The 14,334-nt window shown below is 42.4% G+C and overlaps 1 protein-coding gene across 2 annotated transcripts; it reads left to right on the top strand.

Annotated features, from left to right (window-relative positions):
• Nucleotides 1–1,467: 1,467 nt before the first annotated feature.
• On the top strand, nt 1,468–13,259 carry CBLIF (cobalamin binding intrinsic factor). Of its 2 annotated transcripts, none has more exons than XM_082221342.1 (9): nt 1,468–1,593; nt 8,444–8,614; nt 8,740–8,883; nt 9,427–9,576; nt 10,146–10,321; nt 10,422–10,602; nt 11,407–11,551; nt 11,826–11,944; nt 13,007–13,259. In XM_082221342.1, exons 1-9 carry the CDS (start codon nt 1,524–1,526, stop codon nt 13,066–13,068), a joined length of 1,218 nt encoding a protein of 405 aa, XP_082077468.1. In that variant the 5' UTR covers nt 1,468–1,523; the 3' UTR covers nt 13,069–13,259. The 2 variants fall into 2 exon arrangements, with proteins under 2 accessions (XP_082077468.1, XP_082077469.1); XM_082221343.1 differs by lacking the exon at nt 1,468–1,593 and adding an exon at nt 7,283–7,437.
• The last annotated feature ends 1,075 nt before the right edge of the window (nt 13,260–14,334 follow it).

The following is a 14,334-nucleotide window of genomic DNA, read 5'->3' on the forward strand; positions in this document are numbered from 1 at the left end:
AGTCAGGTTGAATTTGTATTTCTCTGCTGCCATTACCTTATATCCAGAAATTTCAGCTTACTTTAGTAGCATGAAATAATACTTCACCATTCCCTTTTACATCCTAAAATACTGTGTTTTATTTACTTATTTCACTTATTAGTCACCTTTTAAAAACAAAAAGTAACTGAAAGCCGCATACAAAATAGTACAAAGATTAAAACATGTTTGAAGCTAAAACTGAATAAAAACCTAAAAACATATTAAAACATGTGAAAGGCAGGTGTAACACATTCCATCCGCTGAAAGAGGCCACAAATACATTGTTGAACACTACTCCAATCTCTGAGTGGCGAGAGATTCCAGGGGTTCCAGGCACTTACCCAGAGTTCGTGTCTCCTTTTGGAATGAGGCACAATGGATACTGTGGTGTCTTTATGATATGTGGTTTATTTAAAAATATATAAGCCCTACACAAGACAGGAGTGCCTGGCGTGCTCTGGTCCATAGGGTCACGAAGAGTCGGACACTAAACGACTAAACAACAACAAATGCTCTACACAAATCTTAAGTGCCTCAGGTGGTTGGATAGCATCTTGTATGCCTCCTTCCAGTAACTCCTGCAGCCAAGCTAGTGCCAAATGTATTGCTCTGCTTTCCTTTGGACCACATCAGCGAGGCTGAGAGGGGTGTCTTGTGGTCTGGGTGGCCCAGGACCTCCATATACAGTGCCCAGGCTTGCACTTCGGGGAGGTCATTTCAGTGCTGCTAACACATCAGTTTGACTTCACTCATGGAAGTGCACTTCATTGTCTCTAGAGACAGATAGATGCCAACAACCATTTACACATATTTGCAAGCTGTGTCTACGATGGAGGGGTTCACATCATTAACACCTGAAGAAGGTCCTGCTTCTCCCACAGCCTTGTATTCCAGTAGAAATGTGACCAATAAGCATACAAAGCCCAGTACCCTAATCTTAAACGTTCACTTGGATTAAGCCATATTGGTTTCAATAAACATTCCTTCCAAGTAGGTATGTTTATGATTGTGACTTGTGGCTATGTGTGTGGGGGATGCCCTTCTAACCTGGAATAACTGACAGCCTGTGCCTACACAAATGCTCTCACCCTTGCTTGTTCAATGGAATAATAATAATAATAATAATAATAATAATAATAATAATAATAATAATATTTATACCCCACCCATCTGGCTGGGTCTCCCCAGCCACTCTGGCTGGCTCCCAACAGAATATTAAAACACGATAAAACATCAAACATTAAAAACTTCCCTAAACAGGGAAGTTTCTACCTGTTTCTACTTTATTAAGAACTGTCATTCTGTCAATCTGTACTTTCCTGCAGGGCAGGGACACACATCTACGCACATTACTTAGCATTGCTCAATATCTCTTTCTTGCTATGGGGAAGCAACATGATAAGGGAGGAGTCCCTTGTACCTACCTCTTTGTCACTGCTTGGTTCCTGGTTGTAGTGCTCACATCCCAAGAGCAACCAAGAGGCACATACTGCATCTGAGTAATGATGATGGGACCTCTGCTGGGATTGGTGTTTCTGCTTCTCATCCAAGGACAATGCTGCCTGGACTGTAGTAAGTAGGAAAAGCCTGTCAACTGAATTTCACTCTCTTTAGGTCATAATGATACCGCGCTTCCAAATCTCATTTATTTTCAGGGATATTTTTTTAATGTCCCAGAATGGCAGGAATTTGCAGCTTCCCTATAACACTTCACATCAGCTTAAAAAGTATTTCATTGGTCTCCTGCTTTTGTCTCTTCTTTTGTCTCCCTTTTAGTCCTTCTCTTTGTCTCTGCTTTGCACTGCTTCATCTCTGAAATCAGGTTGTCGGCTTTTGTACTGGTCCAGCAGCAAATACTGGGGATATAATAGATAAAAGAAGCTGTGTTGGCCCCTAAGAAAAATCCAAAATCCATATTAGTCAATCAAAATGTCACAAAATAGTATGCAAGCTTTTGAGCTCTCCAGAACCCTGCACCATTTCTAAGGTCTTCCTCCCTTGCTGCACTGCTGCCCCATTTTGTCATTCTGCTGTCGGGATGGGGAACCTGCTGCTGTTAGACTTCAACTCCCATCATCCCTGACCATTGGCCATGCTGGATGGGGCTGATGGGAGCTGGAGTCCAACGACATCTAGAAAGCCACAGGCTCCCAATCCCTGCCCTATTGCAGATCACATGGCCACAGGGTGAGGTTGTAATTGTATGATACTTCTTCAGGTAACACACGGGTTGGCACAACAGCAATATAAAACAGATAGTTTTATTTTTGTATTTATTTGTTTTAAATATTTATACACAGTCCTTTTATCCAATTACTTCAGGGCAGTTTACAATAACAGCTTGTTAAACTCCATAGCATAATCGTTCCTCTGTGCCTCTTATTCTTGGAAATATATACAGTGGTACCTCAGTTTTCGAACGTCTCCATTGACGAACATTTCAGTTTTTGAACACCGTAAACCCAGAAGTAAATGCTTCGGTTTTCGAACACGACTCAGAAATCAAACATGCCAAGTGGCTTCCACTGAGTGCAAGATCCTGAGGCCTAGCTGTCAGCTATTGAGTTTCTGATTTTCAAACGTTTCAGAACTCGAACGGTCTTCTGGAAAGGATTACATTCAAAAACCGATGTACAGTGGTACCTCGGGTTAAGAACTTAATTCGTTCCGGAGGTCCATTCTTAACCTGAAACTGTTCTTAACCTGAGGTACCACTTTAGCTAATGGGGCCTCCCGCTGCCGCTGCACAATTTCTGTTCTCATCCTAAAGCAAAGTTCTTAACCCAAGGTATTATTTCTGGGTCTGTAACCTGAAGCGTTTGTAACCTGAAGCATCTGCAACCTGAGGCACCACTGTATATAGACAACATCACTTGTGCTTTTCACATTAGCATCTTGCTGTTAGGTGAATAATGCAAATGGTCCAGCTAAAGGGAAGCTCCTAAAATGAGAGCAGCACAAAAAAAGTCTGTAGAGGGATGAAGAGGAAGATTTCTTTGTTTTGAAATATGCTGGGTTGGGTTTTCCACATCCTTCTATGGACATAGTTGTGTGCTCTTAATTAGTAGTATGCAGTCAGTCAGTGGCATGTGTGTTTTAGAAGTTCTCCCTGGGGAAGATGGCATTAGTTCTGAGTTTTCAAAGAAAGCTACTCCTACAGAGGCAAGGATGATGGTTTTGAATTATCAGCTTCTTATTAGGGTTAAATATCTGTTCTCCAGAATCCAATGCAGAACATGGGTTAAGAAGCAGACCTCTCCCTCAGAGTGATAAAATGAGGTGACAATTGCTGTGTATGCACACATATCTTGGGGGAGAGTTTTTCCTTCTGCTGCTTCCAGAGTTGCCAACTTTTAAAAAAACAACAACCTGATTACTACTCCTGTAATTTTTACAGCAACTTAATCTGCAGACCATAGCAAGGTGATGATAATGGCGACCTCTTTTCCATTCTTAGTTTTACATGTGGACTTGTGCAAACCAAACTGCTGTTTGATGAGTAAAAGGAAGCCAGACTGGATTTTTTCAGATCAGCTGGCAATCCTGGCTGCTACTATTTACAAGGAAGTAAAACGCAACAAAATAGCTATTACTAAAGGTCATCACACAGCTTCTCTTGGCTTAGAGAGCATACTGTATCTTCCTGCTTGCTTTATTATTGTTATATTCACCCCAGCTCTCCACATGATGGAAAATTCCAGGAGTGCAGTGATTACCCAGGAGGGGTGCCAACACGAATAGAATATTGTGGGGGGCCAGGTAAGCCCCACCCAGAATATTTGATCACATGACACAGTGCATGTACACCATTTGAATCAGAATGAGTCAGAATGTCCATCAACTTTGTGGGAGTCTGAAGCCCCCAAGGCCGCTAGGAGTTGACTCCTATGGTACCCAGGTTTGGTTCCCTTTGAAAGAAGGCCTCTGAAGGCTTTTTGATATTTTGTACTATTTGTGTATTTTAAAAAAATACCCAGGTTAACCATAGGCCATTGAGGTTCAGCATCCAATAGACATTACCACAAATACTGTTAGTTTATAGAGTTCAGATTCAGCCTACAAGGTACTTAAAGATATTAAAAATGAAGATACGTAAGGAAATGTGTCTAAGAATTAGTTCTGCGTTGCTGGACTATTGATACTCCTTTGTCAGGTCCAAGTATTGTGTCAGGGCAAAACAAACTATTCAGACACAACCTGCACTGTCATTATTTTCTGGAGGTATCCAAGCCCATACCAGAAATTTAAACATGCAAAGGCATGTATTGCATGCCTGTAATAATATTAATAGGTCATGATTGCATTCAAAGGAGAAATACAAAAGAAAAAAAAAGGGCACAGTATGGAGCAAAATAATTACAATTAATTTATTAAAGCTGAGGCAGAATCAGAGGTGAGTAAGGCAAGGATTAATGTCAACTTGCATTCCACATAGGACCAATGGACATACAGGTTTTTAAGATCTGCCCTTTCAAAGTGGCTTGCAACTCAATTAAAATAAACATGAATTACAGATGAGGGTTAGGGGTGAGTATGTAATGAGACTTTAGCTATATCATGATTCAGCACTAACTTATCCCATTGATTTAAAGGGAAATGAAGTTCAGCTCAACAGTCAGGGAAGCAGGGCCCAGAGTGAACTGTGGGTTGTCTTGTCTGCATCATTCCAAACTATAGAGCTACTGAAGGACTATGCTATGATCCATCCCTCCCATTTTCTCTTCAAGATAAGTTTTGGGAGAGTGGGGAAAAGGCTCCTCATGTGATTATTGGTCCCCCATTAGCTGTGAGTGAGGAATGGCTCCTCCTGGTGACTGATCTACTGAATAAGATGATGCATTCAGCCACAGCCTATCACAAATCCACCACATGTGAATGTACTGTAATCTCATTACATGTTGATGGATCTTCACGGGGACTTTATTTAATTGCAAAAATGATTCAGAAATGTAAGGAACTGAACTTAAGACTAGAAAAAAGGAGAAATAAAGACACTGAAATTGACATATTTGTACATCTCCAGTAACCACAGTCATTGTTTCAAAATTCTGTGCAATCCGTGATGCTTCCGGTTAAAGACTGCCAATAACTAGGCACAGGAAATGCCCCTGCCTGTTACTCAGGAGAGCTGGTGCTGTTTACTGGAGTAAGCAGTCCAGAGCATTCCATACTAAGTGTTTAGCGTAGAATTGCCACGCTTGGATCACACACATTTTAAGGAGCATACACGCAAATTATTTATCCAGACACCCATCCTTCTTTCAGACTGCAAATGATCCATCTTAAAAAAACACACAAAAAAACCCTTACGTGAACAGTAGCACCATCTCTACAGGTGAGCTTGCAGAACTACTCTGCTGCCTTTTTAAAGGTGCCTGTTACCACATCCCTCTCCCAATTCTCCAACTAAGCATATGTTTGCCATTTCTTTTCTTTTTCTTTTTTATAAATTTTTTTATTGGTTTTACAAAATTTTTATAACAAACAAACACGTAAAAAGACATACAAACACATATAGTATTTCATAATATTTTTTCAAAAACCTCTTTCTTCAGACTCCCCCATACCTCCCCTTTCTGCATCCACATATCCAAAGTTTTTTAGCAAGTTGTATATATTTCTTTCAAACCTCTGTCATCTTAATCTTTTCCTTTTTTCCAATCTTACATCACTGTAACCCTTCCTTTCTAAAAACCTTAACATTTTAGCATTCATCAAGTTTGTGATAGTCCTTTAAGTAGATTTTAAATTTCTTCCATTCTTCCTCCACCGTCTCCTTCCCCTGATCGCGGATTCTGCCAGTCATCTCAGCCAAAGTCATATAGTCCATCACTTTCATCTGCCATTCTTCCAAGGTGGGTAGATCTTGTGTCTTCCAATACTTTGCGATGAGTATTCTTGCTGCTGTTGTTGCGTACATAAAGAAAGTTCTATCCCTCTTTGCCACCAATTGGCCGACAATGCCCAAGAGAAAGGCCTCTGGTTTCTTAGGGAAAGTACATTTAAGCACTTTTTTCATTTCATTATATATCATTTCCCAGAAAGCCTTAATCTTCGGGCATGTCCACCAAAGGTGGTAGAAAGTACCTTCAGTTTCTTTACATTTCCAACATTTATTGTCAGGCGTGTGATAAATTTTTGCAAGCTTGACTGGGGTCATGTACCACCTATAGATCATTTTCATAATATTTTCTCTTAAGGCATTACATGCCGTAAATTTAATCCCGGTGTTCCACAACCTTTCCCAGTCAGCAAACATAATGTTATGACCAATATCCTGTGCCCACTTAATCATGGCTGACTTAACTGTTTCATCTTGTATATTCCATTTCAACAGCAAGTTATACATTCTTGACAGATTCTTAGTATTGGGTTCTAACAATTCAGTCTCTATTTTTGATTTTTCCACCTGGAAGCCTATTTTCCTAGCCATTTCTTTTCTGGTCACTGTTGAGAGCTCCTAATATTTTATTCATCCCTAACTCACTCCACCTATCCCTGCCCTGCAACTGCACTCCACAAATGGGGCCCTGCTGCAAGTACTGCATGCCTCAGAGGTGCACTTAGCTTGTACTAGAAAGTGGGCTTTTAGTGCTGCAGCTCCAGTCCTCTGGAATCAATTACCAGCCAAACCTGGGCAAGTGCCTTGTGTCATGATGATTAGGTATCTACTGAAGGCATTTTTTAATATATATTTTTTGCTTAACAAGGCTTTCACTGAAGGGTGACCCAGGCATTTCTGGAATATTAATTGTGTATCTGCAGAAATGTATTTATTGGTTTTTAAAATAATCTGTGGATATGGTTCTTCTTGCTTTTAGAGCTTGTGTTTTATTCTACTTTTGTCCACTTGGATCATTTCATTCTGTGAAGTGGTTTATAAATTTGTTTTAAAGATTAACAAGTAAATAAGAAATCATGGGATTTGGCCCAGGAGACAATTTTGCAGGACAGTATTTCCTTCCTAACAAACAGAAGGCTGAGAAGGTTCTGTGGGAGAGATGCCAGTGGGCTTAATTTCAGCCACTTCCCAGATGTCATGCCCAGTGCTGAATGCAGGCAGCACTACCTGGTCTCTGTAAGGAGCGTGTCACACTTCACAAACAAATGACCATTTCCCCATGAATGGTGATTAACCTTCACTTTCACTGGTATCACCTTGTGGAAGTCACAGAGATAAACAAATTAAATAATACCAGAGATGAGGTGGCATTTGAAAAGCAAAAGGTTGGGAGGGAGGGACCCGGAGCTGCGCTTGCAGGTTATATAAAGGATGCCCAAACAGGCTTTTGACCTGCGCCAACTTCTGGTGTTCTTGGGAACGTCAAAGAAAGACAGACTCACTCCAGTCCAGAATGTCCCTCTTGGCTGTTGTCCTTTTGTGCATGTTCTGCACCGTGACCAGTGAGGCTTGCGGTGAGTATTAAAAAGCTTAGGGTGCTTCCAGAGGGAAGTACTGCCAATGGGTCGTTGAGGTTTCACAAGCAGGTTGCTGGAGGAAAGGTCTTCAGAAACCAAATGGATTTCCTACTGGGAAGGGTAAATCTGGACTAAATGGTGTGTGTGTCTGACATGGGTGGGCTAGCATTTTATGATAACAATGTTGCAGAAAACTTTGAATCAATGAGGAGCACTTGTCCCACGATATATACCTGTCTGTAAGCACCCTTAGTTACCACAGAGCCCCATTCAATGTGGGTAGGATTTAAAAGGTGCTTCCACAATACTTACAGTGCTGATAGAAGTGGCAGAAGTCATTCCTGCATTCTTTTAGATGTATCTCAAAAACACTGGGGGCGCGGGTGGCGCTGTGGGTAAAACCTCAGTGCCTAGGACTTGCTGATCGTATGGTCGGCGGTTCGAATCCCTGCGGTGGGGTGAGCTCCCGTCGTTCGGTCCCAGCTCCTGCCCACCTAGCAGTTCGAAAGCACCCTTAAGTGCAAGTAGATAAATAGGTACCGCTTTATAGCGGGAAGGTAAACGGCGTTTCCGTGTGCGGCACTGGTGCTGGCTCACCAGTGCAGCTTCGTCACGCTGGCCACGTGACCCGGAAGTGTCTTCGGACGGCGCCGACTCACGGCCTCTTGAGCGAGATGAGCGCACAACCCTAGAGTCAGACACGACTGGCCCGTACGGGCAGGGGTACCTTTACAAAAACACTAGTGTTCAATCTACTAGGGAACATGATTTATTTTCATTAGCCAGTTTATTAGCATGCTCCTGATGTTTTTACTGAAGCTATTATAGTAGTATTGTACTTTTATATTTTCCATGAGATTGCAGTTTATAAATGTTTAAATAACATTAAAAAAAATAAAATGCATGCTGTCATAAGTTGAATTGCAGTCCTATTGAAAAATTAGGTAAGTGCTCTGGGGACAGTTGTTGCTTCTTGATGAACATCTGCTTTTCTCGGTTCCAGCTGTCCCCAGTGCTCAGCAGTGGCTGGTTACAGGTCTCCAGACTCAGCTAGAAAATGGCGTGAAGCAGCAGAGTTCACCCAGTCCAAGCGTCGTGATGGCTTTGAACCTGGCTGGGGGTCGAGATTCCACAGCAACAAAGCGGTTGATCCAGGATATCAAGGGCATAAAAGGTAGGATGTCGAGAATGAGAGGTGTCAGCTTCCCCTAGTTGTCCAACTGGAGCACTAGAGGTTTGTGAACCAAGACATGTTTGTTTGGAGACACATTATCTGTCTTTCCCCATCTCTTTCTGCAGAGATGACCTCTGGCAAAGTGGCGCTTTATGTCCTATCTCTCCAATCATCCTGTATGGATCCGAAGGATGTCCCCACAGCAGGGGGACATGTCAACGTGGTCAGTGCCTTGGAAGAAAAAACCAATGAAGAGATCAAACATTACTGTAAGAAGACAAATGCCTGCTGAACTCCTCCCATCCTTCCAATGTTAGGCTGTGTCCTCTCCCAGCTCTTGCATGGATGGTGGCTCTCAGCTGACTGAGTTTGAGAGGCCCGAATCCTTCAGGAATGTCTCCCTGATATGCTACCAATAAAATGCCCTTGGATGTGCTCCCAAAACACTGGCTACTTACAACAACCTAGTGCAGTGGCTCCCAATGGGTGGTCCACAGATGCCAGGGGGGTCCGTGTAACCCACCCAGGGGTCCATGGCACCATTCACAGAACAACAACCACCATAGAGGTATCAACATTTTCAAATGCAGGGGGTCCATGGCTTGGCTTTTGGAAAACAGGGGGCCCACTGTACTTAGCTAATTGGAAACCACTGACCTAGTGTGACTGAAGCTAGCACCCATCTTTGCCATTTGAGGATAGCCACATCCCTAGACATTATAAGGACCCCAAAGAGCATTGGGCTGAGCATGGCAGCCTGCTGTGGTCAGGAAGCAGCTGCAATGGATAATACACAGCTATGTTTGTTGCAGATGACACTGGAACCCCCAAGACTACCAACTATCAACTGGCTCTAGATATCCTGGCCCTGTGTGTGGAAAAGAGTCTGGATGCTAAAAATGCAGCCGCCACCCTCATTAAGATCGTAAAAGGCTGCCAGAGCAAGGGCTGCTTCGACGTAGGTAAGATTACCACACTTGTACATTTTTTTTAAAAAAAGTAATTTTCAGTTTTACGTTTATTCTGCCCTTTCTCCAAGACGTTTAGTCAGGACAGTGTACACACTTATCCTTGCAATAAGTAAGCCACAGTGGGGTGAGATGGTGACTTGCCCAAGGTCATACATGGGGAGTTTCATGGCTTAGTGGGGTTTGAGAGTCAGGGACTCCTAGTGCAAAATCCTGCCGTGCGGTGCAATTTGACCTGCTTCCTCCCAGCACCTGCTTTTCAGCAGCCTTCATGTTCAACAGCTGCAGGGCTGACCTCCTTCACCTTGCCTAGTGTCCCTTCCGTGGGTCATCCTTTGCTGAGCAGGACATCAGAAAGAGAGATTTGCCCTGGTGCTCCCTATAGTCTCAGTAGGCAGGGCTATTTGTCTAGAAAAAAGAGGTGACGGAACTCGCCGTGAACACCTACTTTGTTCTCTTCGAATGGCAATGGTGCCCACCTGAGAGGTGCCAGGACTGAGTTCTGGCAAGTTCCGGTTGAATAAAAGCTCTGTCGGTAGGCAATGATGACGTGTGATTTGCAGATACTGCCGCCATGGTGGCTTTGGCACTGACTTGTGTGCATGACGGAATGAGCAAGGGGAGCAAGATGGAGGGAGCCATTACTGAGACGCTACATGTGATCACAGCACAAATCCTTGACTCACAACAGGAGAGTGGCATCATTGGAAACATCTATAGCACTGGGCTGGCAATGCAGGTATGTTTCTTGCCATGCATCAGAAGATGAAGCAAGGAGCGTGTGTGTGTCCCATTGCCTTCTCTCCACTGCAAGCTTCTCTCTCTGGCTTGCTTTCCAGGCACTCAGTGTTACCACTGAGTTCTATCCTGCTGGGGCATGGAAATGCACCAAGACCATTGACGAAGTGCTGAGGAAGATGTATGAGGGAGCCTTTACTAATCCTGAGGCGGGTTCTCAAATCCTGCCTTCTCTAGTGGGCAAAACATACTTGGATGTTGCGACTCTGAAATGCTTCTCAGGTAAGGCTGCACCTCGCTGAGTGTTGACCTGAGCCAATGCAAGAGCAGCATACAAGTTCCTAAAGGTCTTGAACTACATATAGGAAAGACATATAGGAAAGGCAAGGCCTAAATTAATCTGTTTTCTGTTTTCCAACATAACCTTTTCATGCTGCTATGAAAAAAGCCAAGTGGGGTTGTCAGCTTTTTTCCTTGACATATCTCCTGCACCTCTAACAGCTGCATGGCAAATCTAGTTTCCCTATCATCACTAAATTTCCTTGATAGAAAAACTTGCACTGTATCTGTCGAGCAATGAATAAAGGCACTGTGAGAAGTGAAGTTACAGGGAACCAGGCAGAGGGCCTTCTTGGTAGCGGTGTCTGCCCTGGTGGAATGCCCTCCCATCATTGTCTTCTAAAAGTCAAATAGGCAACCCTGTTCAGGGAGCTTTTTTAAATGTCTGATGTTTTTAATATTCTGTTGGGAGCTGCCCAGAGTGGCTGGGGCAACCCAGTCAGATGGGTGGCATATAAATAATAAAATTACTTTTACTGCTACCCAATATGTTTGATATGCAAATGTTGGAAGTGGCATTGGGGATAGCCCTTTCATGCACGCCCCTCCTGCACCTGTTCGCTTGAATGCATGTGCAGAGCTTATGACAAGAAAAGGCACTAATAGTGCAGTGGTAAAGCTTCAGCTCATTTTCCCAACAAGGTTTAGATCATGTCATGGGCTCCCCTCTAGCTCTGGGACTACAGGACTGGCTTTAGGTATGAAGGGCATCATGAGGTATCTGCTTTCTCCTGTCTTTTTGCACAGATCCTAACATTACAGTGCACTACACTGTAATCAATCAGCTAATAGGACCCTATTTCAACTACTCCATAACAGTGAAGGTGCCCAAAGGCTCTGTGCTGCTTGCTGCCTTGGAAGCTGCTCAGCGTGTTAATCCCACTATATTCAGGTAAAGAAGGGAGGCCTGGCAGGGGTGTGTGAGCGAGTGTGTCAACTCTGGCATTTCATGGGAGCGGTGAAACCCAGGGTGCAAATGTATTCTTTAAAAATAAGCTAAACTATGATCTGAGGGACACTGAATATCATTTTTAAACACTAGATTTTGGTGAATTATTTCCAACATTTCTGAAACTTTCGGGATGGTTCCCTTTTTTCTTCCCTTAAAAATTTATTTCGGAAATTTATTCTGCCTTAAATGACAGATTTCCCCTTTTAATTTACAGCTTTCAAACAGAATCAACTTCCTGGGGGCCCATGGTTATTTCTATCCATGGTGTCAATGGCAGCACCGATGACAAGACCTACTGGCAGTTCTTGAGTGGCGAAAAACCCCTTGACCAAGGTGGAGTGTCTGATGAAGAAATCTTTTGAGTCTAAAGAAATACAAAATGGCCGTTTGCAGTCACAAGGGAGCATGTTCTCCAGATAACTTCCGCAGTTAATGGCAGTATTTCCTCTATTATGTTTGAATTGTTAGTAGGACAGAGAGCAAAACCACCAGCAGGGCTATGCCTGTGTTGTTCGTATATACAATTAAAGTGGCAAGGAGCAAGGGGGACCATTAATATTCAAATCTCACCTATTAATAAATGGTGAGAGACAAGATCAAGGGAGTTGCCTTGGCAGTGACTGGAGTCCATGGAGACAGGCTAAAGAAGGAGGTTAGGGAGACAGATGCTTTAGTGAGGTTACCAGCTCAAAAGTTGGCGTTGCTCAGGAGCTGGATTTGAATGATATCCGAGATAACTTTTATTATTATTTATTTCATTTATAAATTGCTTCCCATGAGACACTGTGAAGTGATTTACAAGATCATAACATGTTATGTGTGATGTAAAAAGAGATAAAATTGGTAACAGATATAAAAAACAATTACTAGAAAGTTTAATATAACAACAGTACATACAAATAACAATACAATTCAGATCTGGAACAGATACCAACTTGTATAAAGAGATTAGAAGACTTGATTAAAGAGGACATCTGATATCTAATGGGAGTCAAAGTCAGATATGAATACTAAGCTGAGGCTTGAGGTACAGTAGCAAGGCAAAAAGGATATGACATAGAGAAGGCTGTGAAGCAGAACTGGGATAATAAATTTATTTATGTAGTTCACCTTTCATGTGTTCTCCCCGCAGTGGCAGGTTCTCTGTTTTTCATCTTCAGCTGATGGTACACATCTAGCATAAAACAAGCATGTGCTAGCTACAATGTTGAAGGCAGTAGTCAACAAATGTATCTGATGGGAAACTGACTCCTATGCTTCTAGATTCCTGCATTTCAGGGGGTTGGGCTAGATGACCCTTGGGGTCCCTTCCAATTCTATGGTTTTATGAAAAAGCTGTATTTCCAAGCTGTAGAGCACTACTTACTTTTCAACATCACCGCTTTGTGTCTCCAGGTGTTGGCAGCTACAAGCCCACGGACAATGAAAATATTGTGGCCAAATTCAGTACATACTGAGCAACCAGCTGCCAATAGGAAGAACTACTTCAAATAAATATTTACCAAAGTATAGTTCCTGCTCCAGGTTAAAGAGATGTGTCAGCTTATTTGAAGATGCAACATTCAGCCATGCTGCATGCTACATAAGAACATATGCACTATCTTGTAGTTCTGACAAGTTATAAATAAAGCAGTTGGATTCCTGTGTATCATACTGTGCATATTTCAGATTGTTCTACACCTTGTTATCAATTTCAGTTAAGCACTGATTTCATTTATATTCACAAAGTAAGAATGGTCTATGCCAGACAAAAATAGGAGTAAATATGATTTCTGTCTTTTGCTTCCTTCTATATTGGACAAGATAGTATGCAGATATGGAAAAACTATTCCACCTGTCAATTTTTAACCAATAGATAGACACCAAAATCAATGAAGAAAAGCTGCCATGGAATGCTTCTGTTAGAGTAGGAAATGCTTTTCTATTCAAAATACAAAAAAGTTGAATAATAACAAAGATACAACCAACAAGAGAAATACATCATAACTCTGAAGCAGCAGTAATATGAAAACTAATGAGCTAACTACACCAAGGTACTCTCTCTCAAACTGTCAAGTTTTAATGATTTGGCAGAAAAGTATCTGGATGGCCACAAGGCACATTTCCCTAGACAAGGGAGCTCCAAAGAGTTAGCTCAAGATCTGATAAGGGCCTGCTCCAAATTCCTGCCCATCTCATGTTGGATGTGAAGTTCTTTTTTCTTCCAGTGGGAAACAGGGTAATGCCCAAAGAGCACATTGTACAGAAACGAATATTGGGGAATAAAAATACATAAAAAGCCACGAAGGGGCTTTTTATTACTTGCAAGGATTATAATACGCAGGACTTAAATTAACTACAGACATTGCTGTACCCTACCCTAGCACACCTAAATTCCCCCAGTGCTCTAATTAGCATTTTACTACATAATCGCAGCTGTCCTGTCCTGAATGCAGGGCATTTCCATGTGAGAGGAGATCATAGCTACCATTCTGGTTTCTGAGGTCTTAGATGAATATTACTAAAGATCAACTTGGTGCATGGGCGTAGCTGCCCCCCCCCAAATCAATAAAAATACATAACAAACTGAGGTTCTACCCCCCAACAAAAGGCTTGCCCCCCCCAAATCCTGGTTACGCCCATGACTTGGTGCCCTGAATCTAGAACCCAGAAACGATTTCAAGAAAAAGAAAGAAGGAAAATGTTTGAAGAGGATAAGGGTCCCCTACTTAAAACGAAGCTGC

Source organism: Podarcis vaucheri (assembly GCF_965113315.1).
Source record: "Podarcis vaucheri genome assembly, chromosome: 1".
Taxonomy (NCBI): Eukaryota; Metazoa; Chordata; class Lepidosauria; order Squamata; family Lacertidae; genus Podarcis; species Podarcis vaucheri.